A 25,839-nucleotide genomic window follows, 5' to 3' on the forward strand; every position below is an offset into this window, starting at 1 on the left:
CATTCAGGTTAGAGCTGTCCGTGCAGACTCTGGAGTCAGACTGTCACTCATAAACCCTGTGGCTTTGGGCAAATCCTGGTTTCCTCACTTGGAAAATGAAACTTTATGGTACCTACTCACCACCGTGAGTTGATGAGCTTGAGAGAAGGTAATTTATATGAAATGCTCAGCTGGTGCCTTGTGCTCAGGAACACGGGGCCAGAGGCTGGTAGTATTGCCCCTAGGTTAAGTGCTATCATAGCACAACATCACCCTTGGAAATTCTCAGGGTACCCCGTGAACTTCCTGAGGAGGGGCCCAAGATAGGTTTGATTTATGTTGCATTATATTCCAAAGTCAGTAGTGCATTGGGGAAGCGCCTGTGGTGGAAGAGAGACACTGTAGAACATACAAACCCATTCTCAGATATCAGCTTCTAGGCATGAAACAGTGTGCCCAGACACTTCTATGCCTAAGTCCTGTTTATGTGTCGGGCCCACTCCCTGCCTCAGGAGATGTGCTCAGGGTGGGCTGGGAGATTCCTTAGACAATGTAATGGATTCATTTCCAGTTTAGCATAACAGCCAGACAGAGTTTTGCAGTGAAGTCATCCAAGTCAATTAAACGGTGTTTTTCCCTGCTGGGCATTCAGAAATCCCTTTGGCTCCTTCTGGTTTTTTTTTTTTTTTTGAGATGTTCCATGATGGGTTCCACCCTGTATTAATTAATAACCCCTGGGGTTCCTACTAGAATACAAAGGCTCAAATCCGGTGTGTAAGCACACCTGGGTTGGGGCTGCTGGCAGGGCTGTGGAAGTCTGCTTTCATCCAGGAGCTGGCCAGACCCAGCAGTAGGGCTGGCAGGAAATGTGGAGTGGCCAAGCAAAAGTTGAAGGGCAAAGCTGGGGCAGACATATGAGGAAGAGCAAAAGGAGCTGGGGAGAGGGGGGCATGTACAGGAGTCACAGGCCCAGGATTTTAGCAGACTGGAAGATGGAGTACAGAGAATGGAGCTGACCAGGGCAAATGGCCAGCTAAGGTGATACAGAAGGTGAGGTGGACAGTGGCTTGTTTCAAAACGATGCCAGCTCCACTCTATCATATGGGTCTGGATATACTCTCTGTGAGCTAGGGAAACCAAGTCACTTCTTTTCTTAAGTAGAAATGGTAGGCATAGCATGACACAAAAAAGAAAGGAAGGAAGGAAGGAAGGAAGGAAGGAAGGAAGGAAGGAAGGAAGGAAGGAAGGAAGGAAGGAAGGAAGGACACAGTGGTGAAACCTCCTTTCCACAAGCACCCACTTTTGAGCCTCCTCACTGAGGCTAGTAATTGAGGGAGGACTGGGTGTCTCCTTTGACAAATGAAGTGCTGGGTGTCTGTCTCCAGCCTCGAACTGTTACTTTTACAGTCGTCTCCCAAACACGCCATGATCATGTGCACTCACATATGAACATACAGTCTCATCATTCCACAGGTAAGTCAGAGCAATGCTCACGTGCCCCTGCTGCCCCTAGGACACACTGTTCAGTTGCACAGTGTCTTGGTTAGGGTTTCTGTTGCTATGATGAAACACCATGACCAAAAAGCAAGTTGGGGAGGAAAGGGTGTATTTGGTTTACATTTCCATATTGCTGTTCATCTTTGAAGGAGGTCATGATAGGAACTCAAACAGGGCAGGGACCTAGAGGCAGGAGCTGATGCAGAAGCCATGGAGGGTGCTGCTTAGTGACTTACTCACATGGCTTGTTCAACCTGATTTTCTTACAGAACCACCAGCCCAGGGATGGCACTACTCACAATGGACTGGACCCTCCCCCATCAATCATTAATTCAGAAAACGTTCCACAGGCTTGCCTACAGCCTGGTATTATGCAGGCATTTTCTTAATTGAGGTCCCCCCTCCCATAGACACAGATGACTTTAGCTTGTGTCACACTGACAATGAACAGCATGTACAGCCTGTACCTAACGCCCTCATGGAAGAAACTGTTCTACACCTCCTTTTCTAGACTCACCTCCCATCATCCCTGTCCCAGTTTTACTTCTGTTGTGGTGACAAAAAGCAACACAGGAGAAGGAAGAGCTAATTGAATTTACAGTGTTACAGTCCATCATTATATGGAAATCAAGGCAGGAACTCAAGCAGTCAGACACATCACATCCGTAGTTAAAAGCAAAGAAAGAACCAAAGAAACCTTGCTTGCTGGATAGTTCAACTTGATCTACCCACTCTTTACAGCTCTGGACCTCCTGCCTAGGGGATGGTACTAACCAAACTGGACTGGGTTAATTAGGAATTCCCAACAGACGTGCCCACAGGCCAACCAAATGTTGACATTCCTTCACTGAGACTTTCGTCCCGGGTGACTCTCAGTTATGTCAAGTTGACAGTTAAAATTAACCAGAACAATCCTTTCTCACGCACTCTATCATCTGATCTCTTCTCCATATGTGACAAGCCAAGTTATAAAATACGTTGTTGAGCTGGAAGGCCTAATGTCCACATCTGTCCATTGATTTCCCCTTAATTCTCTTCTCCAAACCTCGCCGATCACCTGCTTCTCTGTGAAGTCTTCCGTGACAATGCTGCACAGCTGGGGAGTCTCTGGGAGACATATGCCATGATCTCTTACAGTTACTAGATGACAAACTCCTTGAGGTTGGAGGAGTGTCAGTAAGAAAAGTACAAAGCAGGTGTTCAGTGTCTCTTGAACAAAGGTGCAGGCATAGATAAGGCATTCTGTGTATGTGTTTATTATATACCCTCCAAGAAAACAAAGGGCTTGCTGAGGTCTCCTTTTGGACGTCAACCTAATTTCCACTGAGGTCTCGTTCATTTAATGGAGGCAAGGCACGTGTTAGTGAAGTGGAATGGTAGTAAGGAAAGCTAAATTACCAAACACAGTGGCTAGCGGCCAGACCTATGAGTGTGGCATTCCGGTGTAAGACAACAGACTCCAGGTAGGGGTGGTGATACACATGTAATTCCAGCACTTGTGAAGCTGGAACATCTTTGGGTTTGTGGCTACAGTGAGTTCAAGAGCAGCCTGAAATACATAGTGAAACCTTGTCTCAAATACAAGGAAAGAAAGATGATGGGCCCCTTTGATTTTCACCCCTTTCATTCTGATTGGCACATAAATAATGCCAGAGATAAAACCCGACTCTCTCTTGTATTTAGCTCAAATGCTCAAATCACACCAGGATGATAAAACCTCCTCTAACCGAGAAGATGAGGCAGGCCAGAAGAATCATTCTAATGGCCAAATGGTTCCTGCTGTGTTTAGAATCGGGGGAGTGCCCACTTGATGGTTCTATCCTTTGGCCACCAGCTAGGGCTAAGAACTCCAACCTAGATCCCTCCCAAGAAGGCCATTCATAGGATAGTGTGGAAAATAAGGAACTCATGAGGTGAGATTAATTTCTTTGTTATTAAAACCATTAAGAAGGATCTATCTCATGGCTCCTTAAAACTATAGGTCAAAAACCAAACAGCCTCCACTGGCAGAAACGGAAAAGATGAAGAAAAAGCAATGGCATGGGAGATGAAAGCCTGGGTAATCTGTGCTTCAGTCTCCATCTGTAACATGATGAGTATGATATGATGGCTCTAGTCCCTTTCCCTCTATATTCTCTGCAGTTAAGACAGTAGATTGGGGGCTGGAGAGATGGCTCAGCGGTTAAGAGCATTGCCTGCTCTTCCAAAGGTCCTGAGTTCAATTCCCAGCAACCACATGGTGGCTCACAACCATCTGTAATGAGGTCTGGCACCCTCCTCTGGCCTTCAGGCATACACACAGACAAAATATTGTATACATAATAAATATATTTTTAAAAAGACAGTAGATTGGGCCACACTTCATCCAATCAGTTCATGCTAACTCTCATCATAGAATCTGTATCTAGTATCTGATGGAAGCAGATGCAGAGATCCACAGCCAAGCACCAGGTCAAGCTCCAGGAGTCCAGTTGAAGGGATAGAGTAGGGATTATATGAAGAAAAGTGTGTGTTGTGTGTGTGTGTGTGTGTGTGTGTGTGTGTGTGTGTGTGTATCAAGATCATGATGGAAAAACCCACAGACAGAGTCAGCTGACCTGAGGTCTTGGGAGCTCATGGACTCTAGACTGACAGGTAGGGGAGTCTGCATAGGACCTAACTAGGCCCTCTGCATGTGGATGACAGTTGTGTAGCTTGGTCTGTTTGAGGGGCCTGGCAGTGGGACAAGGATCTATTAACCCTCCTGCATGAGCTGACATTTTGGAACCCATTCCCTGTGGTGGAATGCTTTGCACAGCAGTGGGAAGGGACTTGATCCTGTCTCAACTTAATGTGCCAGGCTTTGTCGACTCCCCATGAGAAGCCTTACCCTTGATAATGGATGGGGAGTGGGTTGGGGAAGGAGTTGGAAGGAGTAAGAGGAGGGGAGGGAGGGGGAACTGTGGTTGCTATGCAAAATGAATTTAAAAATTTTAAAAAAGACAATAGATTGGGGGTCTGGAGAGACAGTGCAGTGGTTAAGAGTGATTGTACATTACTTACGCTAGGTGGTTCACAACCACCTAAAATTCCAGCTATAAGAGACCTAACGTTCTTTTCTGGCATCTGTACATATGCACAGATACACACACTCGCAGAGACACACAAATAAAAATATAATGAATTTCCCCAAATAAGTAGATTGGCTTGGATGATCTCCATATACCCTTTCTGACTTCACCCTTCCGTGGCTGTCACAGCATCCACTCGTTCACATCCATTCAAGAAAATCCCACCTAACGCCTAAACCCTAACACCCATCAGATCCAGACCCCCCCCCCACTATGTGGTATCAAGGGAATCTTAGAAAGTGCCAACTGAGTGTGAAAATATCAATGGGTCCTGTAGTCGTGTATTTAAAGAACCAAATACATGCCACAAGAACTGCTCACATAGCCTTGCCCACAGATTATATGTCTAGGTTTTTAGTGTATGGATGCACCTTTACCATCTCTGAATGATCTAAAAGGAAAAGAAACACAAACACACACACACACACACACACACACACACACACACACACACACACATACACACAGTACTCGGGACCAAGAAGTCAAGATAACAACTCAATTGTAAGTGTGCTTTATATATGGTAACTCACTTCAGTTTATAGTACTCGCTATGGCTACTGATTTACACGTGAAGAAAGTATTTGTTTGGGGAGGCTGCTTGTTTGGTTCCCCCGCCACCCAGAATCCAGAAATAATCACACAGAAATCTATTATTTGCAGTACTATTTTGCCAGTCGCTTAAGTGTATTTCTGGCTTACTCTTACATCTATTTCAGCTGGTGGCTTATCAGAACAGGGCAAGGTGGGAGTTCCAAGCAGATAGAGGAGGAGAGAGTAGACATAGTCAGAGAAAAGCCATGGAACTGCCCACAGGAAACAGAGGAACCAAAACCTTGCTGGTAAGCCACAGCCACATGGCAATACACAGATTAGTAAAAATGGGCTAACTTAAAATATAAGAGTAAAACAGAAATACACTTAAGTTATTGGCCAAACAGTATTGCAAAAAATATAGTTTCTGAGTGATCATTTTGTGGTGCTGGGCAGCCGGGAACAAACAAGCTGCTTCTGCCTACAGTACTTACTATGGCTACTGACTTACATGTGAAGAAACCGAGGCATGATGAAGTTCAATGACTCCTCAGAGTCATGTAGGAGGTTGTAAAGCTGGGACTCAAAGCCCCCTGATGGAGTTGTAGAGAGTGGGCTTTGACACTCTTAAGGTCAAGGATCATTGTAACCTTTCGGATGAAATAAAGGACAACAGAACTTTGGACAGCAGAACTTTGCACAGCAGAACTTTGCAGTAACGATCCAGAAGCATTCAATGGGAAGGGCAACTAGGCTGAGTCAGGGGAAGGGTAGCCATATGCCAGAAAACATTACATATGACTTTGTAATGTACCCAGTAGGTCAAAGGAACAGGGTGAGATGCCTATAATTTTGGGGACCTGAGACAAGATGGGAAGCCAAAAGCCTTCTGATGACAACAATCAAGAACCACTATCCTGATATACACACTTTGATGAATATTCTGCTTCGGTTACATCAGACCTGATTAAACATAACTGACTTATACACTGTGGGATAAGGTCTGGCGAATTTACTGATTGAGCTGCTTTCTCGGCAACAGTCATAGTTGCGGATTAAATGAGACAACACACAGCAGGCTCTTAAAGGGCACTCTCTGTGCTGTGGTGCTTCAGTGGTAGTTGGCTACTCTTGTCATAGCTGCCACTTCTCCAGTTTCTAGACTTAAATTGATGGGCCTACAGGTAGAGCCAGGAAGCTGATAAACCCACACAAATCAATGTCATGCTTAAGGAGAGAAACAGTTGTTCATGTGATGAGTTATGGTTCAAACTAGTATGTCTTAGCACCCCACCTGTTTTTTTCTATTTTTCTCCCTCCCCCCCACTTCCCAGCTGGTTCTTAAATTTGAAAAAAGGGGCCTCCATGGAGAAGTGCACACTTTTAAAAATAATACAAAACAGAATGTCTGAGGTCAGGGTAAGCCAAGCCAAATGAATAAACCTTGCGGGACTGTATTAACAAAGCAAGGCTTACCGCATCAGTGCAGCTGAACTCAGCTCTCCAGAGAGATGCCAAGCTCTGGTAAGTTTCAAACACAGCAGGTGTCAAACAGGAAGAGCAAATCATGGAGCACTTCAGAGTTCCACATCAATGTTCCTGGCCAGGAACAGAGACCGCTCTACATGGGAAGAGCTTCAGCATCCAGGGGTTGAGTAGGGTTCCAGAAATCTATCCCTGAATAGATTCTTCCATCATCTGTAGGACTCCTCGGAGATTAAGTATCCAGTACCTATCAACATTGTAAGTGGGCTCTTGAAAGTTTGGCATCCTCTGGGATGTTTATTAAGGATGCTTTGAGAAGCACCAACACTGTAAGGAATGGAAAATATGGGTACAGGCTGGGGGAATAAAAGGCAAGCTACACAGACATCTCAGCGGAGGTCTCTATCAACACAAAAGAAGCTGGGGCAGGATAGCCCTTCACGGCTGTCTCAGATTAGAATGAAGGGGTAAGGATCTTTATAGAATTGACTACAACTGCTCCCAGGAAAGAGGTGTGACCTCAACCAGACAGCTCTCTTTACCTAAGGAATGTGTAAAAGAGGGATGATGGTTGAGGGCTATTCCAGGAAGAGCAGTTGGAGGAAAGAGTCCTTATCTCTGTCTATCCTTTTTCTATTTATTTTCATTTCTAAAGTTTTCTCCCCCCCCCCCCCTCTCTCCCCCTCCCTCCCTCCCTTTCTCCCTCCCTCCCTCTCTCTCTCTCTCTCTCTCTCTCTCTCTCTCTCTCTCTCTCTCTCTCTCTCCCCCCATATCTGTGTGTACACATGTCTATACATGTGTACATGTGAGTGCATATGTCTGTGGAATCCAAAAGAGGAGTTTTAGGCAGTTGTGTTTCTCCAAACTCTTTATGAGCTACTTTCCTGTTGTTACAATAAAATACCATGATTGGGGTAACTTATGAAAGTTGGGGAAGATTTGATTTGGGTTTATGATTCCAGAGGGATAAGAGTGCATCAAAGCATGACAGGGAGACATGACAACAGGTGGTAGGCCTAGCAGCAGAAATGGGAAGCTCAGGCCCCACATCTTCAAACACTAGTAGAAAACAGAGAAAGCAAGGAAGTGACACGAGGCTTCTACTCCCAAAGCCTGTCCCCACTGATATACTTCCTCCATCAAGGCTGCAACACCTAAACCTCTCCCAAACATTGCCACCAACTGGGAATCAAGTATTCATATACCCTGGTCTATGGGGAACATTTCTCATACAAACCATCATAAAGTCTGGTCTTCGGCAAGAGCTGTATAGGCTCTTAACTGCAGAGGCATTCTCCAGCCCCAAGTCCTTCATTCTTTAACATACACTGCAGCATCCACCACACGTTCCAATTTTGGATGGAGACATTCTACTGGAAGGGATGACTTCTACAGACACACTACACAAATGCTTGAAGTAACATAGGTGTGGCACCATCTGTGATAGTATTTTTATGGAAAAGAAATGTTGGCATGTACTTATGACAGAATTCTAGGCCGTCGTTAACAGGAATGAGATAGCACTACCTGCTTATTCTCATGGATAACTCTAAGATAAGTTAAACGACAGCCAGGTGTGGTCACCCACACCTTTAATCCCAGCACAAGAGGCAGAGGCAAGGCAGATCTCAGAGTTCAAGGTTAGCCTGGCCTACAAGGTTCCAGAACAGCCAGAGCTACCCAGAAAAACCCTGTCTCAAATAACAAAGCAAAGCAAAACAACCACAAAAAACCCAAACCCAAACAATAACTCCCCTAAACAAAACCAAAACCAAAAAAATTAATTGAAAAATCAGTGCTGAGTGTAGATAAGTTAAGAGAATAGGTATGTATTTTGAGCCGCTAAAGGAGTAGATTGTGTCAGACTCTTCCTATTTAGCCCTACATCCATCCCTTTAGAGTCTTTCTTATACCACGAGAGTTCACAGTCCAGAGTCTTTTTGTCCCACATTCTTTTGCCAGATGTGCCCATCTTTGTTTCTACCAATGGGAGTTATTTATTCAGGAGCTGGAGCGAGGAGGAGGAGGAGGCATCAACCTGTCTGCCAGTAACAACAGTTAAGTTAGACAGTCTGTAGCAATTCCCAAACCACGAGTGGGGATGTGGGTTCAAGCCCTCCCTGGACAGTTACAGCAGGGACAGTCATGAATAAAGACTGCTGTGGCACTGGGTAATGTGACTTCCTCTTTTGATCCAATTTTAATCATTCTTTATTAACTTCACCCCTCTGTGGAGTTACAGAATCACTTCTGTATTTTTGCCTGTTTAGTCTCATTTCAGTCACCGTGATAAAATACTCTGATAAAAAGTAACAAGGGGAAGAAAGAGTTTATTTAGCTTATATTTCCAGGTCATCATTCATCAATGAGGGAAATCAAGGCAGGAACCCAAAGGAAGGCCTTCTTGATAGTCTGCACAGAATTACTTCTAATGAAAGAACTCACTTTATAGTCAAAAAAAATCTTGACAAGAACCATGAAGGAAACTGCTTGGTGGATAACAGGCAGACTCGTGTTTAGCTTTCTTTTGTAAAGAATTCAGGACCAACTGCCTAGAGAAATGGTGCTGCCCACAGCAGGCTGGGCTCTCTGTACATCAACTATCAGTGAAGACAACCCCGATAGACAAACTTACAGTTCAATCTGATCTAGGCAATACCTCCATTGAGATTCTCTTCACAGATAATACTAGGGTATGTCAGCTTGACAGTTAAAACTAAATAGACGCAAACCAATTAATTTATGAACACACATTGTAACTTCGTCTATTGGCATACATTTACATATCTGAAACCTTTCTAGAAAACCCCCAAGTGATAACGATTATTGCAAGATCATCAGGGACAAAATTAGATGAAAATTTTTCTTCAGATGCCACTTGGTAACTTTTCAGTTTTTTTCCAAACAAAAAGAGTCTCAGCATTTACTGTCACCTATCAAAGCAACAGGAATAGATGTTTCAGACGGTGTTCCCAGCAGAAGACACCTTTAAACACATGGCGCCGCCTTCTCAACTGTCCCCATCCTTGACTATTTCTATTTGGAAATGGTTTGGAACAGAATAATATTATCTCCTTTTTAGTATGATCCTACACGGTTGTTTTCTTGACTTTTTTTAAAGAATGAATTTCTCCTGCATCACCTGATGTGAGGTGCATGTACTTATCAAAGCTCTTCGAGTGTTCACCTGCTCACACAGCCACACCCGAATCTGATTCTATTTTACAAGTTTGTGAAGGTGAGGGTGATGGGCGGCACCGACACCATGGTGGAAATAAAAAGGCTACGTGAATAGGAAGGCTGCCTTAGAAAGCAAGTTCTGGGACTTCTTTTCCAGTTTGTAACATGTGAATCCATTACTTCTATCCCCACAAGAAAAATATAAGAAACATCAGTAAAGGAACCTTTTCTATTAAGAATGCTAATTTCCTGTGAAATAGCCCCCTTTTTCAGCTGCCCAGTTTCTGCCAGAGTATTTCCAGCCCAGGAGACACCCTACCTACCTACAGCACAGGTCGGCCCATGATTCACTTTGTGCTGCTCCACGCTTCCGTGTACAGAACTGAAACCCATCTCTCTGCAGGACTGTACCATGGGCTCAAACTCTAACCTCAATGAAGCAATATAGGATGGTTTGGAACATGGGAACCTAGGTTCAGATTCTCTCTCCGTTACTCGTTTCTGCTTACTATTTAACCCTTCTGAGCTCTTCATCTTCTAAATGGAAACATCAAAGCACCCATCTCAAAGTGTTGTCATTAGGCTAAATTAAATTACTAATGCTTCTTCGAGTGGCAGATGATTGTGAGTGAAACAGGCCCTACTGGAGACCTCTTATCCTCTGTGCTCAGCATCTCTTGTCCCTTGACCTAGTCTTCCTCCCATTCCAGCTGCTCTCCTGCAGGCATTCCAGGTTGCAGCTGGCGATACGTCAAATCTCTCACCAGAACCTGCTTATAATACCGCTTAAACACGTCTAGTGGTGTCGGGGACAGGTAGGAACTGTCATCTTCTTATATTCTAAATGCTGCCTTAGATCATGCTGTAGCGTGTAGTGGTATCACATTGAGAGTAAGAACCATGACTGCAGTTTACGGAGCACAAATATGTGCGCCAGAATTGACTATTTAGGCCATATAATAACTGTAGCTCGCTGGGCTTCAATTATTAGCCTCACTTCTCTGATAAGGAAATTGATACTTAGAGATGTTTTAGGTAGAAGGTCAACCTAAAGTCAACAGGGTGGAGCTGAGATTCCCATCTCCAGTCTTCTCTGCCGCCACAGCCTCAGCTTTCAGCCCACATTTCCTCCCACAAGCATTGGGCTGCATTCTAGTTAAATATTAGATTTTTTTCTTTTTTCTCATATGTTTTTTATAAGCTAGATCTCTCTGCTCCTGCTGCCTTGCAGCTGGGTTTTTTAATAAGATTTCACATTGCTTACTCATTCAGTTTGAGCACATCTAAAGAATTCAGCACATTCTTTCTCTCATTTATCCTAAATTCTTCAACAAATGAAATGTGAGAAGTTATTATTTAGGAGGTACCAAATAAAGTCAATTGTGAGCCCTTCCTAGCCATTATATACTTCTTTCAAGGTATATTCCTATCAACATCATGACTGTGGTGTTCAAACAGTTGCCAAAATGTCACATTGAACTAACTTCCAACTTCTACTATTTTATCTTGTTGACATCTGTTCTTGAAATTTCACCCTATTTTAATCATCAATGCCTACTGTTAATTAGGATCTATTCTTTTTTAAAAAAGAAAATAGAATTTTAAAACTTATTTTCTTAGAATTTGATACATGTAAACAGTGTATTTTGATTGTTTTCACTTTCACTCTTTGCCCTCCTCCTCTTTCTCCTTTTCTAATCCACCAAGTATAATTAGTGCTGTGCACGTGTGCATGGGTGTGGGACCATCCTCTGAAGCATGGTCAACCTACCAGAGGCCGTGTTGAGAGAGAAAACTTATTCTCCCATCCTCATTAGCTACCAGCGGTCAATAACTCCTCAGTGAGGGGTGAGGACTTACGCCCCCACACCAAACAATGTCATAGGTCAAGAATGTTAATACATTTATTAAGATATGTTAATACATGAATTGAAGACTAAAGTGTATGTAAAAATAAAATGGGTTGAGAGATTGAGGGTGGTTACTAAGTTAAGAGCGCTTGCTGTGCAATCACAAGGGCCTGAGTTCAGATCCTCAATGGCCACAGAAAATTTGGATGTGGTAGCATACATCTGCACCCCAATACTTTTGGGGGAGAGACAGGTAGATAGGGTGGGAGGATAAGAAGGATGGGGGTTCACTGGCAAGTTTAGTCAATCAGTGAGCTCCAGGTTCAGTGAGAGACCTGTCTCAAAAAAAAAAAAAATGAGGTAGAAGGTGATGGAGACAGATACCCCAGATACCCACTGTTGACCTCTGGCATTCACACACATATTCATGGTAGTGCAGCTGCACATAAGTGTGCATACACTACATATAACATACACTGAGCTCATCTGTGCTGGAAATCCGAATTCCCACATGTTCCAGTCCAAATGTCCTTGAGTGCCACCATGATGCTCATGGCTTCAAGGAGACCAGGTCATAATCAAAATACAGGTACACCTACAATATATAAAATCACTATCAGTGTGTGTCTATAAGACATGTGCTAGACAGAAATGAATTTCATAATGTGATTCAGCTTCTCTTCTATGATATATCCTATCATGTATGTGCAAATACTTCTAAATCTAAAAAAAAATTAAAACCTGAAAACTTCTGGCCCAAAGAACCTCAATCTGTACAGGTTCTGTAGGTTGAACACATGGAACTAATTCTCTCTCAATCATTCAAGAACAGGGACTTCAAGACAGGCTCAGATGTAAGCCTGTGGTTTATCCAGCTTCCTTCTCTTCCTGCTTTTCTGTCTGACACTGCTGGAGCAAGGCATTGATACTTCCATTAATACTGAGAAAAGACTGAACACGGTCATCCCAGTTCTTTCTCTCCCCACCCCCCTTTTCTTGCTTCTCATTTCCAATTTTACCAGAGTCAGAGGGCCCACACCACTAAGTTTTATTTAAAAAAAAAAAACTCTCTCAGTCTGTGGGTCTACTTAACACTAATCTATTCATCCATAGACTCTACCTCTTTGTCCCACAGAGGGGTGACTTGTATCTGTGGAAAAATGCCCTGGCCTCAAATACAAACAAGAGAGCTTGGCAGGCCAAGAACCCTGGCCAGATACTCTCTAGTCCCACTAGGACTCCACAGTAGGACCCTGCAGGGTATGCTGGGTAATGGAATGCAAAATGATGCAGCTCTCCCCTTGATTCCCTGGGCCTCTGGATTCCTGGCTCTGCTACAGCCCAGGCAAGTGGTTTGGGAATTGTGGGGAAATGGGTGGAGAGATGGGGTGGAGGCTTCCTCTAAGCCAACCACAACTAACTCTTTGACTCTGTCCAACAAAGCCCAGACAGTACGATTATCTGGCTAATCTGACCCTTCATGGAGAGGCCAGCTTAGACTAAACAGTGGCTTCCATCCTAAAGCTTCTCTCGAGTGCCGGAGGATGAGTGTGAAGTTTCAGGGGGTTGAGATTGCTTATGTGACCCACCCATGGATCCAGTTGGGCCAAAGACAAGTCATTCAGACTTCAAGGAGAGTTTGAGAAGGAATGTCTTCCAGGGACAAATGCCCAAATGACATGCTAGTTGGTTTCCTGACTAATTTACTTTCTGGTTTTCCATGGCTGGAAATGAGAATGACTAAATCAGCCAACATTTTCCAGTACAAGTGCAGCCCCCACAGACTCCTGAAGTGTTCCCATCATCTCTGTGTGGGGGTATGGCAGGTGTCCCTCCCTGCAAACAGATCTGGTACCTGCCACTTGGGCTGAATGCAGAGCTAAGATACCAGAGGGAAATGAAAGCATGCCTTGGGGTTGCCACAAAGGAGATGAAGTGTGTTCAGCTTGGTTGGCAACAGAACATTTGCCAGATGGTTTACAGAAAACTGAGATTTGGGAAGAGAGATTAAAAAGCAGGGATTTATCACTCTTGGAAACGGATCTGCCAGGATCTGCGGACTCTGTCGGTTATTCCCTCTGCAAACATTTCCTTCCGTTCTAGTTTGTGCTGAGACCTGTGCTACTTAACAGAGGAGATCTGGTCATGGCCCCTTGCTGCAGGCAAATAACCCCACCCTAAATATATTGATGAGAAGGAAGGAGGGAGGTGCTGTGAAAGGACCCCTGAGTTCCTGATTCGGACAGGGCTCAGGGAGGGAGTCTCTGAGGAAGCCACTGTTAATTAAGCCAAGTCATTAAAGGGCCCAACTTGCTCTTCTGAGAGATCACTCTAGGAATAGTGAGATGGCTCAGTGGGCAAAAGTGCCTGTAGTGTAAGTGTAGGGTCCTAAGTTTAGATCCTTAGAACCCACACTAAGCTGGGGGCAGCTGCAAACATCTGTGTTCTCAGTGCTGTTAAGGAGGAGAGCTAGACCCAAGGAGCTCCAGAGACTCCCTGGACAACTAGCATAGCAGCAAAAAAAAAAAGAGCCCCTTTCACACACAAGAGGGAAGGTGAGGCCCAACTCCTGAAGTGGTCCTCTGACCACCACATACCTGCATGGTACACAGGCTCCTGTATCACCATCACCACACACAGAGACACACAGACACACCCCAAAGACAGATCATCCCATCCTGGTTTTGGCATGAAGAATAAAATGGAGATTGGTAAACAAATAGAGCTATATGGTTGCTGATCAAAAGTCTGGATGAGAGCTGGTGGCCATCCAGCCAAGGTAGCATCTTGACAATTAGCAGTGGAGGAAGTAGGGAATCATGAGATATGGAGTCAAGAGGACATGGCAGAAGGTAGGTATGGTGGCAGAGGGAGGATGCACAGGCTTGCAGCTAAGGTGGAAGGTCCAGGTTGCACTCTGTTGAGAGGGGGTAGGGGGAGACAGTGAGTTCTGTACTGGAGTCAAACAGTGGGACTGGTGTCTCACCTTGTACTGGCCAAACTCCTCTGCCCTTAGACCCTCAGCCTCACGTGCTTCCCATGCCACCGGATCCACATATTAGGAGCCCATCCACTCTTCAATCCAACTCAAACAGCACGCAATCCTCAAAGCCATTTCTGTTTATGGACGGGACCACTGCTTCTTTAGTCTTCCCCACATGGAGCTAGCCAGCATAGCAGACGCTGACAAATATTTGCAAAATGAACAAAAATAGCCCGCGTTTTTGCCATGGAAGGAAAATTAGTAGACATTGGACTGACTTAAAAGCCACTGGATCATACTGAAGTTCAAACTGAAGGTGTTTTAATATGAAGCCAACTCCATCAATGTGATGCTCAATAGTTCACTCCCTTCTTCTGACTCACAGGGAAAAAATAGTGCAGGGAGCGAGACTAGGGAGAGAGGCCATTTCTGTTCCTGAGTTCCAAATGGAATTTCTTCCAGTCAATTTTGTTCTTATTCACTGAAGGATGATGAGAAGAAGAGGAGGAGGAAGGGTTGTGGTAGAATGGAGTATGGTGGGAGTAGAAGAGGGGGAGGAAAGGGAGATTTACTAACAACCACAACCACTCATAGCAAAAGAAACAGCAAGTGGACAGATGGGATGAGGGAAGGCTGGGAGAAGAAACAGGACAGAGAGGGAAGAAGAGAAAGGGAGAAAAAGGAGAGGAAAAGGAGACAGAAAAGGAGGAGAAGAGGAAAAAGAAACACTTGTGATGTCCTGTCACTAACTCATGAGTCCTCCCGACCACCCCACTGTCACAAATTGATGCTACTATTACCCAAGAGCACAGATGAAGAACTGGAGAGGGCCCAAGTATTGCTCAGCCAGGACAACTAATTTAAGAGGTGGAATTGGGATTTGAACCTGGAATCTGACTCCAGAGCCCTTTCTCTGATGTGCTCTCCTAAGGTTGAGTATGGTACTCCTTCCTATAAAGGAGGGTCTCAGTTTATTGATTGTGGAGTCCCTGGTCAGAAACCAGGAGGAATGGAGTTAAGTCCTGATTTCCTTTGCAGTCTGACCTAGTCCATGTTTCTTTCTACATAAAACAAGGGACATGGATATTGATAACAGAAGTAATAATGAGAGATGGTATTCTCAATTCTGGTCTCTTTTGATGTTTCAAATAACTGCATCCCAGTTACAATAATACAAGAAAAGGACAGCACAGAGAGCTCAAATCACCTGCTTAACACCTAGAAACAAAAGAGTCAAGATTCAAACATGTGCTCTTCCACTATGGTGGTATGAATGAGAATGTCCCCATAGGCACATATATTTGGATATTTGGTCTCTGCTTGGTGGGATTATTTGAGAAAGATAAGGAGGTGTGACCTTGTTGGAGGAGATGCGTCACTGGAGGTAGAATCTGAGTTTTTTAAAGACTCTCCATCCTCAGTGTGTCTCCCTCTGCCTCCCACTTGAAGACCATGATGTGAGCTCTCACATGTCCCTGCCACCATGCCTTTACTCTACCATCACAGACTCCAGCTTCTGAAATCCTAAACCTAATGAAATGTTTTCTATTATGAGTTATCCAGGTCATGATATTTCATCACAGTAATATAAAAGTAACTAACATATCCACTATACTCCATAGTCAAAGTCAAAGGAGATGCCCTGGAGTCATGGGTCACAGATGGGACACATAGCTTCCCATCTGAGCAGCTACACTTGCCTCAGTTTTGTAGCATGGACTCCTTTTGATAGTTCTTTGAAGAACAGTTCTCTATCTGTGATGGCTGTTCTTGGCTGTCACCTTGACTACATCTGGAATTAACTAAAACCCAAGCTGCCAAGTATACCCGTGAAGGATTTTTTCTTAATTAAATCATTTGAAGTAGGAAGACCCATCTATTATCCAGATCTTTGAGGTGGGAAGATCCAACTTTAATCTGGGCCACACCTTCTGCTGGAAGGCTACATTAAGGATGTGGACGAAGGTTGCTTGCTCTTTGCCTACTTGTTCTCAATCTCTCTGGAAAATCTATTCCCTTACTGGCATTGGAGCCTACTTCTTTGGAATTCTGGCATACTTTGAAGACCAGTTGAGACATTTAGTCTAGTACATGGAACTGGAGTCTTAGACCTTCTATTGGTAGACAGTCACTGTTGAACTTCGTGGACCACAGACTGTAAGTCACTCGTGTGTGTGTGTGTGTGTGTGTGTGTGTGTGTACATAAATATATGTATATATGTTTACACTTACATATAAACTTATATAGTACATATATACTATCAATTCTGTTCCTTTAGAGAACCCTGACTAATACTCTACCTAAAACCAAAAGGTTGAAAACTTAGTGGACCAGAAAATTCTGGAACTTAATGAGACTCCCAAGTAAAACCCAGGATTTTTCTGGCAATCTTTGTTCACTATGACCAAGGTTGCTCTTGGAAATGGCCACTGTTCAGAGAAAGGCAGCTGTGTGAAGAGCTAGGAAAGGGGCCACCACCTACCTGCTCCACTCGGATCTCAATGTCGCCATTCACTTTCTTCCCGTGGAAATACTTTGACCTGCAAGGAAACCAAGAGACCTGCTCAGTAAGGGTCCATTGTCCTTTCCTCCATTTCCCAAAGACCCTAAAGGTGGAAGTCAAAACAGTCTCAACCTGCCACTGTCCTCCCCTGACAACCCACTGCCTTGGTATTTAGAGATAGAACGGTGAAGGAGAGGAGAATAAATGGGAAGAGAGGAGACTCGACCTCCTGTACCTCAACTGCAGCCTCTAAAAGGAAGCCATGCTCCCAACTTCTATGAATGATTTGAAAGACTCGATGAGACAAGGAGAACATAAACAGTGCAGTATTGATTTGGTGCTATTTTATTAAATTGTACTTATGTACTACCTCAAGGACTTATTGATCTGTTCCCTCATGTCTGTATCATATTCTAAATATCAACCACTAATTCTTTCATCCACTCACCCATCCTTCCATGACTCTAATCCACAAAGCTAATTATCACCATGAACTTGTCACCATGATCAAGGCCAAAGAGTAGATAGCATTCTTATGACCTCACCCTTCCTTTCCATGCTGACCCTCCAACCTTATTCTCAATCCTTCTACTTGTCCACTTTCCTTTGTAAGCACCCTACTCCTGACCATAGTTCTTCTCCCTTCTGACATGGACTGTCTTTCCTACTGCTGATTACAAGTATAATTAAAATCAGTAACGGTGCTTAATGTCTGCATCCCCCTGAATGACAGTAGGAATTCCTCAAGTCTGTGACTCGTCATTTTATCCGTAACACCACCAGAATGTGCACCACACCACAGGAATGCAATTGATTATCTGTTGAATTAATAAATAAATGAATGAATGTAGGGTTTAATCTGTGGTCTTTGTCATTTAATGTAGACAACTGCCATCATGAAGCAGGCAGTTTTATTTCTGTTCTATCAAGGAGGGAACTCAAAAGGCAGAGACTAAACACTTGCACATTCTAAGGGGGATCTGCACCCAGGCCTTCATCCCTGTGTCTGTGCTTTCACTCAACCCTGTAAGAGTCAGGACGGAAGGGTGCTTGGGGGTTAGATATCTTTCCATGTGAAATGCCAAAGACCCAGTTTGCATCCCCATTTCCCACTGCTGTTGCAATGAAACAGATGCTTGAGTAACTTGCTGTGAACCAGACACTACATTAAACATGTCTACAAACCTTCTTAGGGCTGGAGGCAGCACTTTTCTTCCTCCTAACTCATTCTCTCCTTTTTTTCACAGCAGAAATGTTTATATATTAGATAAACATTTATCTAATGTGGCCCCAACACTCCCCTAAGTAAGGTATGGCCACATGACCTCGTTCTAATCAATAACTTGAAAGTATTACATTCCAGAACCTTCTCTTAAGTTTCTTCATTCTATTCTCTCCCCTGGAGCAGGGATGTTGCTATTTTCTCAATCTTTGTTTGTGAAAGAATCCTTTCTACAAACTCTTAGACTGCCCAACTCTGTCTGTCTTCACAGCCCCCATCAATTTTCAGCCAATGCCAAGTCCCCAAAACGTCCTGCATCCTTTGCTGACAGCTTTGATGTTGGCGTCCCTTCTTCTTACAGTGTAGACAGACTAAGATGTCACTGAGGCTGGGCTTTTGTGGAAGAGGAATGGTTGGTATGACTTGAAAGTGAGGAAGGTAGGCCTGTCTGTCTTCCTTTCCCTTCCTTTTGTTTTTTTTCTGTCTGTCTGTTGTTCTGTCTGCCTGCCTGTCTTTTTCTTTCTTTCCCATTGACGCTCTTCAATAAAATGTGTGTTTAGCTAGCCTCCCACAATGCAGAATTTTTATCACAAATCCTCAACAAGAGGAGTCATCACATTCCATTCCACCTCCAGTATTTGTGGGGCCTGGAGAAAACAACAAATGGTCTACGAGGCACATGACTAATATTTAAAGTTGATGAATATCCTAATTTCAGTTCTGGGGCTGTCGTACGAGATCTTACCAGAAGCAACTCAGAGATGAAAGGGTTTTTTGGCTTACAATTCCATGTTAACAGGCCATAATTTGGGTTAAGGTAAGGCATAAACGCAAGTAGTCATAGCACACCCATGGTCAAGGGTAAAGAGAAGATAAAGTCAACCTTGCCTGCTTGTCCTCAGCTAGCTTTATTTTATAGGGAATGATGTTTCTCACAATTGACTGGATTTTCCCAACAATTAGGGCAATCATCTACAGACGTGTCCACAGGCCAATGTTATCTAATATGTCCCTGTTTAATGCCTCAAACAATTCTACATTGTGGCAAGATGACATTTAATACTAGTATGATGAGTAAAGTTAACAGTTGTCTAAATAAACTATCTGCATTCCTTCTTTGAGGACTACAACTCATAAGGTCGTAGAGTTCTACCCAGACTATGGCAGCATCGCAATGGCCAGCTCTTGGTCCTCAGTCCTAATTCATATTCTTCCATAGTTTCCCAGTTCCTCTCCACTCTGCCCCATAACCCTGAAGATTCTGGTGTTCTCTCCTTAATACTTGACCGTCTCATCAGCCCCAAGAGGGGATGAGGCAGGTTCACTCCCTGTATCTTGCAGACAGAGAAGTCACCTTTCAAAATCTCACAACTTTTCCAGTTGTCCCATAGTTCCAAATTTTCAGGATTCAACCCAGAGCCCCAAGTTCCTTCCAAATGGGGACCCAGGCACCAGTTGGTCCACTTTCTCCATGCATTGTTTCATGGCTGGTTCCATGAACACACACACACACACACACACACACACACACACACACACACACACATCTCCTGTGATGCTTCAAAATGTCCTCTGCTTTTATGTTTCTGGCCTTTTGCATAGACTCACATCTCTGTTTTCCAGACCACTCCTCACTTGCGATATCGGTTCTTTTGTTTTCTTTAGTAGACCTGGGCTGGGTGTCTCTCTTCAGCCACTGGGCACATTAAACTCTCAACCCTTATGGTACCATTCTGCCTTGTAATTCTACATTACAATCTGTCCCCTGCCTCCAGGCATCCCGTCTGTGAGCTCCTAGAAACCAGAAGCTCCGTCTCAATATTCATTCATTGCATGGAACAACACAAGCATGACAGGGCTCAGGACTGTGCTTCCCATGTTAGCCAGGTTAGCGAATGTTTCCCTTTTTCATGCGTTCCTTCTTTGTGATCTTTTATTGCCACCTACTGGCAAATCACTGTAATAACTCACACATCTACAACTTTGATGATACGGGTCATTGTGTGGATACCTGACCTGCAGGACTGACCGCCTCGGACTTGATTCCAACCTAGAACCCTGCATTACATGCCACCCAAGCAGCGCTGGCCTCAGAGAGGCCTCACCTTCCCAGGAGTCTTTGGGATGTTGACTGCTGGGGCTGGCAGGCGGTCTCAGACTGGGGTGAGGGTCAGGCAGTCCGTCCCCTGCCTGGCTGGGAGTCAGAAGTCTGTCTCCTGATGGGCCACACAGACTGCTGCCTCCTTGCCGGGGGTGTGTGTGAGGGGTGGGGGTGGAAGGGTGGGCCCATTCAGGCTGGAGTTGCCTCAGAACAGCTCTGTCTGGCAGAGGGAAGGGGAGGGATGGCCCAGAATTCTAGATGCCTTGGGGGTGGAGCCCACTGCCTCTGCTGTTGACTGGCTGTTTAACCTTAGGCAGAAACAGATGGATCCATGGTACCCATTGGCTTTGTCTCCCACAAGCAGCCTCAATCCCACTGCCCTAATATGTCCATCCTCATAGCTCCTTGAATAACTCAGCCAATCAGCCAAGTCCGTGGTCCTGCCCTATGAAAGGGGTGGGAACTCTGGATTCCAGGAGGCTTCTGTCTCTGTGGGTGGCCTCATATTTTACTGCCACATTAAAGGCACCAGGAAGGAGAATATTATAAACTGGGGCTGCCTGGGGTGGGAAATCCCTAGCTTGAGGCCCCGGGATGTGGTGGTGTGTGAGAGAGATTTATGAGGAGTGGGCACAGCATTCTTTTCCTGCTGCAGTCAGGGAATGAGCACAGATGGGATCTACCTGTGTCAGAGCAGGGTGCTCTGACAGACCCATCAGCCTGTGAAGCCCGTGAGGCGAGGTCACTTCTCTTACTTGAGCCCAGAGCTTGAGGATTCCGCTATTCCAGCTAGCCAGCTGGGATCCTCCTCCAGCCTTCCTCCGTCTGGGATGCAGGCAGGGGCACCATGGCCACTCGTTTACTAGAGCATTGATGATTTAAATACTAGGGCTCTTATTTGTGCAGCAAGTTCTTTGCCCAGTGAGCCATGTCCATGGCCCCAGGAGGCCTTCTTTGCATGGTTCATCCTATAGTGATGGACCATCTGCTCTGTGCAGAGCCTTTAAACATGAAGACCACAGGGATTACTGCCTCCTAGGAGGGTGTGACACACAGATAGGTAATAACCAGTAGCCATCAGCACAGGGATCCTGCTTGGTCCACAGAGGAGACACTCAGCCCAGCATTGGGTGGGAAGCAGGGTGTGTGTGTGTGTGTATGAAAGAGGGATGCAGAGAGAGGGGGGGAGAGGGAGAGAGAGAGGAGAGGGGAGAGAGGGGAGGGGGAGAGAGAGGGGGGGAGATGAAGAGAGAGAGAGAGAGAAAGAGAGAAGAGAGAAACTAGTAAGGGCAACCATGCTGGGCAAGCACTGGGACACTACAGGGTAGAACTGGGGTACTGGGGTACCTCACATCTTCCTGAGGCACACACTTTTAAGTATGAAAGAAAAATGAGCAGTAGACACACAGAGGAAGACCTGGTTTGGGGGGTGGGGCAGGATTTCTGATACCTGCTGTAGATGTTTTGGGACCACCTCTGCCTCCTCCTCTGAATAATGAGGATTTAAAAGATCAATTCTAAAGTTGCAAAGAGGATTTACATTAGGACACAGATGCAAAGGCATGTGGGAGGCTGCCAAGACTGGGCCAGCAAGTTGCTTACCAGTGGTTGCTGCTGAAGGGGGGCGGGATAGGTAAGGCTTCACCTTGCTGGGAAAGAAAGTAGAAAGGGCCTGTTGGCTTTAGAGACTGACAGGTCCTGTGTAGCTCTGCTATTTATAACCTGATGCTACCTCAAGCAAACAACCACCCCCAAAGTACTAGTTTTCTCATTGGTAAAAACAATTAGGACAAAAATTACTACATCTGCCACCTGAGCAAGAATGCCTAAAGAATATTCTTGGTATATAGCAGGTGTTGCTAATGTTCAGTTCCTCCCTTCTGTTTTTCTTTTTGCATGAAGAAGGCCGAAAGATTTATTATCTATCTATTCACCCATGCATAGATTAACTATCCATCTGACTTATTCATCTAACTCATTCACCCATCTATCCACTCACTCGACTACTTACCCATCCATCCATCCATTCACCCATCCATCCATCCATCCATCCATCCATCCATCCCCTCTCTACTTTGTGTTAAGCATCATGTTGGTCTTTGCAATTGCACTGAATGAAACATCCTGTCCAAGCAGAAAGGCCTTTATATTGTGCTGGAAGACAGTCCCTGAGGAGGACACAGATCTAATAGTAACCCTAACACCGCTATCCTTTATCGTAAGTCCCTACTGGCAGATCTCATGGAATCCTTAGCCTCGTTTGGACTGGATGAACTGTAAACTTTTACTTCTGCGCATCAGTGATGTAGTGTACGTAAACATGAGCACGAATACGTGCAGATGTATGTGCACACATGGAAGCCAGAGGACATCGGGCATCCTGCTTTATCACTCTATATCTGCCTAAGACAGAACCTCCCTCCCTCCTAGAGCTAGGCTGGCAGCCAGGAAACCCCAGTAAGCCTCCTTTCTCTGTGTTCCCCAAGCTCTGGGGGGTCACAGGTGTGAAGGGGACATACTGAGCTTTTTCTGTGGGTGCTCAAACCAAGTGGTCAATGCCATTTGCTGTGGACTCTAAGCTGCTTTTTTTCTGGCCAGAGGAAAGTATTTTTTTCCACCCATGCGGTTCCCATCCACGTGCCCCTGAACTCACAGACTGGCTTGTCTTCCACGGGCAATCTCTGACCAAGCCAGTTCTGTATGCGATAATTAACTCATTAAAGATCTCTAGGAAGCCCAGACGGGGAGGCCAGGAGAGTGGACAGGAAACCTTATCCCTTTTCCTGCCATGGCAGATTATTCCCTTCTGCCAGGGAACACACTAGAGGTGGCCTTCCACTGAACCTGGGGGAGAGATGTTCTGTCATGAGGTTGGCATCTACCCAGAGATTTGCCTCTCCAGGGGCATGGCTGCAACCAGTGGGGGTAAAGTCCAGAGGCGCCAGCTCTGAGCGACTATTGCCCAAGTAGACCCAGGTCTCTGAGGGACTCTATAAAAAGAAGGTCACTGAGAGGGCCTGGCCTAGAAAACCATACTGTGGAGGGTGAGGAGACTTGCAATGAAGCAGTGGAATTCCTCAGAGCTGAATAAGGCAAGGGCATGAGATGGGGGTAAAAGAGAGGCCAGCCGAGAACAGTAAAAGCTTCAGTTTAGAGCCTCCTATAAGGGCTTCTAGAGTAAGCTCTTTGGGGTCTGAGCCCTTGAATATTTTTACAGATGTGTACACAAACCAAGCTTGGACCCTTCTGTACAATGGGGTATTCACCCCCTTCCCACCACCCACTTGACCTCTGCCAGTTAATTCTACTTATACTGAGCTGTACTGGCATCCTCCACGTACCAAGTTGAATTTCATCTCCAGCCTTCACTGCGCCAGAGGTCTTGGCTCTATTCATTTAAGCCATGTGTGAGAAGTCCTCTGTTTTGGTAGTTCCTAAGGTTGACTTTTTCATCATTGTCAAAAAGCAGGTTCCTGGCTCCATTCTGGACATCTGGAGTCCACTGTGGTACGTGACAGTTTCTCTTGGCCCCGATCTGTAGCCACCAAGTCCTTGCTTAGTAGTGGTTCCTCTTTTTGTATTTGCCTGTGTCTCGACAGAACCAAGCATCCTATACAGAGTCTTTGCAGCTTTGTCCCAAAGTGTCCCCCAAGAAATAAGGAGTGGACTAAGCCGGGTTTAATTTCCCCCAAGAATTTGTCTTCAAGGACCAGGACAAAGAAGAGTTGATGTATGCACATCTCTGGAGGGACTTCACAGGCTGACTGCCTAGAACTCCAATCACTGTACACCCTTTTCCTTCTAAGAACTTCTCCGCGTATGTCCCAATAAAGCCTCCTTTTGCTTATGTGGAACCTGACCTGACACAGCTGGTTTAGGGTGGTAGCTGGAAACCAGCATTCTAATGGGAACACTCATCTGGAGATATAATCTTCACCATCCACGTGGCTGCATATCTAAGGAAACGGGCTCAGAGAGGGACGTGTCCTTTACCTGTGAGATCTCACAGCTTAGCCAAGCTCTTTAGAGAGACAGCAAAAGGAAAGAGATTTGGGAAGAAAAATTCTCCATATTCCCTTCTGTTCACAGAGATTTTCCTAGGATTTTCTAGCAGGGTTCCAAGGGTGAAGTTCTCCAGAGCAGGGCATGGGTAACACACTTTCTGTTTCCCCTTCCTCCCTCTCTGCTTGCAGGAGCTGGCTAGGAAGCTGCAGGGACATCAGCCCTTGGATTGGACAGCCTGAAGACCTCACGGAGAAGGGTCAGCACTTGAAAAATTCCTCAAGTCAAAGGGCTAGGGGCTTGGGTGCCACACAAGGCCCTCACTGTGTGCGCACATTGTTTCCCTGATAAAAGGGGCCGGGCCTGGGAAAACTGAGCTGTCTCCAGGCAACAGAGCTGGTGGATGGGGAATGTCCAGGCCCCTCCCCTCCCCCTGGACACTAGGGCAGGGAGAGAGGCAGGGAGGGAGGGGCAGAGGTGCAGGGCCAATGTCCAGCACAGAAGCCTACCAGGTGGGGTCAGGTGGAACATTGGAGTTAGTAGGTAAAGCAAGTAGCGGGTGATACCCCTTTTATTAGGCTCCCTCTTCCCATTTCACCGCAAGTCCCTCACAGTTCTCCACATCAAGCATTTGCCTTGTGGAATGGGGAGCCTTGTTCCTGCAATAGGCACGAGATGTTCCCACAGATAGAGGGTCTCAGCAGGGAATTGTGCATCTCTCCTTTAAGCCTCTTCCCTGACTTCAGGGCTGGCCTGATTGGCTCTCGCCGCATCTTAGAGAGTGACTGCTGGTTTGCCAGGGCCTAGACACCCCTCCTCCAGGGCTTCTGGATGCTGGCCCTCCAGCACAGCCAGCTGAACTGAAAAGCATGCCAAGCGTCTTCCTTCCCTCTGGCTCCCACGGCTATTATATTCACAAGCAATTAGTAACTGCAATTAATTGTTAATAACAGTTACCATCCCGGGGCCTATTATATCAGGCTGAGGCACGTACCAACTCCACCCGTGCCATTATCTTTAACCTTCATAATTAACCTTCCTGAAAGTTAGCCCCAAATTCTGCCTTATAGGGGAGGGATGTGAGGTTGGGAGGTTGGACTTGACTAAGATCTCCTATGGGAGAGGGAAAGGAGGGGCCAGATCCCACAGTATCTAGGAATTTGGCTAGAGTCCGTCTTCTGCGCTTATCTCCCTTCCTGATCCCAATGACAGAGAACGCTGTGCTCCAAGAATGGGGCCAGTCAGGAGACCTGGTTTAGCTCCCCAACCAGAAAGCAAGACACCTCAGAGGACAGTCTCTTGCTCATCACACATCTGTAAAGCTAGGCTGTATCATGTGTTTTCTTCTTTCCCGAGAGAAACTGGATACTCAATAAAATCTGAATTTCAGAT

General features: G+C 45.3%; 1 protein-coding gene across 5 annotated transcripts in view; it reads right to left on the reverse strand.

The window, feature by feature from the left end:
• Nucleotides 1-25,839, reverse strand: part of Syn3 (synapsin III) — a 382,057-nt gene that overhangs the window by 318,148 nt on the left and 38,070 nt on the right. For all 5 annotated transcript variants that reach the window (XR_012908665.1, XM_075954797.1, XM_075954798.1 and 2 more), the window contains exon 3: nt 17,102-17,159. Coding sequence is in view for 4 of the 5 variants with exons in the window: in XM_075954797.1 (XP_075810912.1) it covers nt 17,102-17,159 (58 nt within the window). In the remaining variant the exon portion in view is untranslated. The remainder of the gene's footprint in view (nt 1-17,101; nt 17,160-25,839) is intronic.

This window comes from Microtus pennsylvanicus, chromosome 20 (genome assembly GCF_037038515.1).
Source record: "Microtus pennsylvanicus isolate mMicPen1 chromosome 20, mMicPen1.hap1, whole genome shotgun sequence".
NCBI lineage: Eukaryota > Metazoa > Chordata > Mammalia > Rodentia > Cricetidae > Microtus > Microtus pennsylvanicus.